Source organism: Caretta caretta, chromosome 13 (genome assembly GCF_965140235.1).
Source record: "Caretta caretta isolate rCarCar2 chromosome 13, rCarCar1.hap1, whole genome shotgun sequence".
Lineage (NCBI taxonomy): Eukaryota > Metazoa > Chordata > Testudines > Cheloniidae > Caretta > Caretta caretta.
This window is the reverse complement of record NC_134218.1, coordinates 34,275,689-34,281,566: the sequence shown is the minus strand read 5'-3', so window position 1 is coordinate 34,281,566 and position 5,878 is coordinate 34,275,689. Positions and strand designations below refer to the sequence as shown.

At 45.2% G+C, this 5,878-nt stretch overlaps 1 protein-coding gene across 1 annotated transcript; it reads right to left on the bottom strand.

Annotated features, from left to right (window-relative positions):
* Nucleotides 1-3,996: 3,996 nt before the first annotated feature.
* Nucleotides 3,997-4,890, bottom strand: LOC125622503 (olfactory receptor 226-like). The gene has a single exon (XM_048820595.1). The coding sequence runs from the start codon at nucleotides 4,888-4,890 to the stop codon at nucleotides 3,997-3,999; it is 894 nt and encodes a 297-aa protein (XP_048676552.1).
* Nucleotides 4,891-5,878: the final 988 nt, after the last annotated feature.

Sequence of the window (5,878 nt, the reverse complement as noted above, 5' to 3'; positions counted from 1 at the left end):
GACACAGGAACAGACCTGTCCCTTCCTTTGTCTAACTTTAATCAATGCCTCTGACTTTCTCTTCTAATCAGCCCCTATGGGACCACCTCTGGGACCTACATTTCCCGACACTGTTTCTATTCTAATGGCCCTCCATGGGACCCATTAAAATAATGAGGAACTTTTTGTTTCTGCCACTGGCCTGTAACTCCTTGAGAGGTTTGTTAAATCTCCAAGCAGTGTCCAGCTCTTGGCTGGGTTTAACATTCTTCAGAGTGCTGATTAAGACACATGAAGTTTTAATGATCTGTGTATCCTCCTTTAAACCTCTCTAGAGTTACAGGTGCTTCATGGCTAATTGGAGAGATTTCTTTTTAGTAAGTGTGTTGCTAGCTGAGATAGTTTTAACAAGCACATAAGGAAGCAGGGTTTTTTTTTTTTTTTAAATATTTTTATCTAAGCAAAGCATCAGTGAAATTAACATGTTCCAAATAAAACTGATCAGGGTTCCTTCACACTGGGGATCTGTCACAGCAAATCTGTGATCAGACCTATAGAATCAGCTGCATCCTTAAGGTCAAGCACCTTTTGCACCACGGACAGACCATTCATTGCCACTTCTCTGACCAAGATAGCACTTGTTACAGTCTATCCCCTTGCCACTGCTGTCCTTACCAGAGTGTTACAGTCACTCTGCCAGCCTCTTGTCAGCTCCAATTCCCACCTGCTTTGCCTGTGAATTAGCAGCACACAGAGTGAGAAGGAATATTTCTTAGTTACCAAATATCAGGTTATATCTTTAAATGGAACTTAGTGACTGTGACATGTCCCCACTCAGCAGCCCCTGCCCACTGAAGTCCACTTCCACAGGCTGACCAAGGGGTAGATTCTTTGATGGACAAATAGCAGAAGGAGGAGAAAATGGACAGGTATCTTGATGGACAGCCAAGAAAGACAATTAGGTGGATGGACAGATGATTATACACATGGATGGATGGATGGATGGATGGATGGATGGATAAAAAGATGACAAGGTAGATGAGTAGGGATACATGCACATGCTCTCTCCCTGACCCCCATCAGGCAGTGAGCTCCCTAAGTGCCCCAAGGTGCTCATTTCTATAGGTCAGAACCCAGAAGTTTGTTCACACTCCATGTCTATTGTCCCTTCATGTGGCTTCTGAGCTTGCCAGTAAGGAGACCAATTGGTGCGATCCACAGGGTGGTGGTTCTCATGTGGCTGCTTGTCCAATTAAGAACTCGTGAATGACCAGGGCTGTGAAATTCAGTTCTGGATTCTGAGACTCACCAGGTTTATTGGGGGTGTTTGGATCTGAGCTTTTTTGGTCTCAGATCCTGAAGTCCAGGAAGCTTCATTCAGGTTCATTGCTGCTATGGATTAGACAGAAGACCATCAAGCAATTCATAGAGAGGCCTGGACAGAGCTGTAAGACTGTGGCAATATGCAGTTGCTGCCAGCGATGTCGATGGCCCCATACCACCTCAGGCAGTGGTGCATTTAGCATCAGCCAATTGCAGGAGCAGCTCTGTGGAGCACAATTGTGCCTGGACATCAGTGGTATGGGAGAGAAATCAGGGAGACATTGGAACATGGGGCTAGATCCTCATACTCATTTTCACCAGCCAACTGGGTTGTCCTCCGTGGTGCTACGTTCACTTACACCAGCTGGGGTTCTGCCTTCAGCTGTGTGATACACAGCAAATCATAACTCTCACACACACAAATAGTAACCAAGCATTCATTTCCCAAATGTGCACACTGATACACATGCAGGCAGAGGGAGACATGCACAGATTCACACACATATAAAGGAATTACCCTTAAGCATTCACACGCACACATATTCCACGAAAGGAGGTTCAAACAAAGACCCACACACACAATGTGAATGCGCGCACACACACACAGTAGCACTCTAACACATACCAATTTTTATTGAAAATTTTCCCAGATTTTTCCAAAAACATGTTTTTTTTAACCAGTTTGAACGTGAATTTTGGAGTTTTCAAGTCTATGAAAATAGTGATTGTGTTAGAAACTCTGCTACATTACTTTAGGTAGATGTGTTTCTGGAAATAATAAATTAGCTTAACATTTCCACTTAGACTGTTAAAGTAAGGCAATGCAGTGGAAGACACACACAAAAAAAACAAACATGAATGTGCATATGTGTATGTACTGTTAAAATACAGTTCATGAAATAAACCACATCATTAAACTGTTTTTATTTTCAATACTCTTACTTCACTATTTGTTGTTTTTTTTCTGTCCTCTTGTCCCCCAATATTAACCTCAATATTTAACAGAAACGGAATTTATTTTTTTTGCATTGATTTTCATCGTTTTTAAAATTTATAATAAACACTGGTAAATCCTCAGGAATTTTTTAACAAAATAAAAAAATTGCACACAAAGGGCCTTGCACATACATCACCACATAAAACAATCATTCCCCAGCTTTCAAACCTAATTTCAACTGTCCTTCCGCTGAAACAGGGGAGGTCATTCATTTCCCCACCCAGCCATTCACATGAATTCACATATGTAATCTTGTGATTTAATTTTCCATTCAAATTAATTTACAAGGCTCTAAAGTGTAAACGTATGCGTGGGGGTTAATGGAATTTCTTCTGATTTATGTCAAGCAGGCCCAATTCACATATTTTAAGCATAGGCACCAGAACTTGAGCAGGTGAAAACCAGAATGAATTATTCACTTCCCCATCCCTCAGCCTCTGCTGTCCCTAGTGCCCATTATACAGTGTAGTTGCCCTTTTCTCATCCATCATGACTCTCTTCCCTCTTCAGAATGCTGAAGAGGCGCCTTTCCATGACAGCACCACACATGGTCCAAGTATCACATGTTACACAGCAGTTAACAAGGTTCAGGATCCTCAGAACTGTAAGTGATACTTTCTGTTCGCCAAAGCAGGTCCACTTTCTTTCCTCTCTTATTGCATGGCCAGAGGGGCAGAGTGTGTTGTCTTCTGCTAGGCAAGAAGTGGGTGGTGTGGGCTCCAATCTGGGCTTGTTTATAAAGCCATTGCTGTGTGTGTTTAATGGAACATCAAACACATGGCAATGGCTTGAGGTCAGTGTGACGGGTTCGGTCACAGAGACCCTCTTGGGACTGTCACCTGATGTGCTGAGACTACCTCTGAGCCCATTTTCTCTGCCAGTTTGGGCCTCCAGAGCCCTGTCTTGTTAAGCCAGATAGACTAATTTGCTGCAATACAGACCCAGGGTCTAACCCATGCCCCCAAAGCTGCAGACTTAACTGAAAATGGCTTGGTAAGTGCTCCTGTCTCTATCACCCAAACACCCAGCTCCCAAGGGGATCCAAACCCCCAATAAATCCGTTTTACTCTGTTTAAAGCATATACAGGGTAAACTCATAAACTGTCTGCCCTCTATAACACTGATAGAGAGATATGCACAGCTGTTTGCTCCCCCAGGTATTATTTACTTTGGGTTAATTAATAATAAAAAAAGTGATTTTATTAAGTATAAAAAGTACGATTTAAGTGGTTCCAAATAATAACAGACAGAACAAAGTAAAGTTACTATCATAAAAATAAAGGGAAGTTAAGGAAAGGGTAACCACCTTTCTGTATACAGTGCTATAAAATCCCTCCTGGCCAGAGGCAAAACCCTTCCACCTGTAAAGGGTTAAGAAGCTAAGATATCTCGCTGGCACCTGACCAAAATGACCAATGAGGAATCATAGAATCATAGAATATCAGGGTTGGAAGGGACCTCAGGAGGTCATCTAGTCCAACCCCCTGCTCAAAGCAGGACCAATCCCCATTTTTTGCCCCAGATCCCTAAATGGCCCCCTCAAGGATTGAACTCACAACCCTGGGTTTAGCAGGCCAAGACAAGATACTTTCAAAGCTGGAGGCAGGGGGGAACAAAGGGTCTGTCTGTCTGGGATCAGGTCAGGAATGCTCTTCAGAACTTCTGTTAAGTTAGTAAGCAATCTAGCTAGAAATGCGTTAGATTTCCTTTTGTTTAAAGGCTGTAGATGATGGGTACAGAAACGGGGCCACCATCGTGTACAAGACAGACACCAGCTTGTTGAGGTCAAAGGTGCCAACAGCCCTGGGCCATGCGTACATGAAGATGGTGGTGGCATAGAACATGGAGACCACCACCAGGTGGGAGGCACAGATGAAGAAAGCTTTATGCTTCCCGGCTGTGGATGGGATCCTGGCCATGGTGGAGAATATGCAGATGTAGGAGGCTCCTGTCACTAGTAGGGACATCACAAGGACAGACAGCGCTGCCACGAAATCCAGCGTCTCGATGGTCGAGGTGTCTGTGCACGACAGCTTCAGGAGGGGCAGAAGATCACAGAAGAAGTGTTGGATGGTGTTAGCGCTGCAGAACTGCAGCCTGGAGATCATCACAATGGATGGGAAGGAAGCCAGGAAGCCACTCAGCCAGGAGCCCAGGTTCAGCACGGTGCAGGCTCTGTGATTCATAAGAGCTGGGTAGTGCAGCCGTTGGCAGATGGTTAAATAGCAGTCACAGGCCATTGCTGCCAGGAGAAAACACTCAGAGGAAGCCAGGGACAAGAAGAAATACAGCTGAGCCATGCATCCCCCCAGAGAGGTGACCTTCTCCCCCAACAGGAGGTTGGAGAGAAGTTTGGGAACAGTCACCGAGACATAGAAGATTTCCAAGAGGGAGAGGTTGCCTAGGAAGAAATACATGGGAGTGTGAAGCTGGCAGTTCAACTTGATGGTCACAATCAGGACCAGGTTTTCCATGAGCATCAGAACGTAGATGGTTATAAACAGCACAAAGAGCAGCCACTGGTGCTCTGGGAGCCCTGGGAAGCCCAAGACGATGAAGTCAGTGTGTGAGGAGTGGTTTCCCTTTCTCATCTCCACAGTCTGCTTTCCTCACTGCCAAAACATTAATTGGGAAAAGTGACTGAATGGAGGGATATGGGAGTATGTGGGGAAAAAATTCAACCCCTGCCCAAGCCTCCCTAAATCCTACTTAATATTACTTATTCACCTACATCCAGAGACCCTTACTCTATGGCTACTCCGTGTTCCTTCCTTCCTTCCTTCCTTCCTTCCTTCCTTCCTTCCTTCCTTCCTTCCTTCCTTCCTTCCTTCCTTCCTTCCTTCCTTCCTTCCTTCCTTCCTTCCTTCCTTCCTTCCTTCCTTCCTTCCTTCCTTCCTTCCTTCCGGGGGAGGGATAGCTCAGTGGTTGGAGCATTGGCCTGCTAAACCCAGGGTTGTGAGTTCAATCCTTGAGGGGGCCATTTAGGGATCTGGGGCAAAAATTGGGGATTGGTCCTGCTCTGAGCAGGGGTTGGACAAGATGACCTCCTGAGGTCCCTTCCAACCTTGATATTCTATGATTCCTTCCTTCCTATTTTTTTGTGAGAGTATCCAGTTTTGAGAGCTCATTCTTAATCTTTCCCTGTTTGCTGTATAGGATGTTGATCAGGTGGTTCCGCAGAAGTTTCCTACTACAGGACAGGCCCAACAAAGAAAATAACAGAATGCCACTAGCTGTCATCTTCAGCCCCCAACTAAAACCTCTCCAGCGCATCATCAAGGATCTACAACCTATCCTGAAGGATGACCCATCACTCTCACAGATCTTGGGAAACAGGCCAGACCTTGCTTACAGACAGCGCCCCAACCTGAAGCAAATACTCACCAGCAACCACACACCACACAACAGAACCACTCACCCAGGAACCTACCCTTGCAACAAAGCCCGTTGCCAACTGTGTCCACATATCTATTCAGGGGACACCATCATAGGGCCTAATCACATCAGCCACACTATGAGAGGCTCGTTCTCCTGCGCATCTACCAATGTGATATATGCCATCATGTGGCAGCAATGCCC

Excerpts from the sequence above, each read along its gene's own strand:
- LOC125622503 (XM_048820595.1), bottom strand. The coding sequence starts at position 4,890 with ATGAGAAAGGGAAACCACTCCTCACACACTGACTTCATCGTCTTGGGC.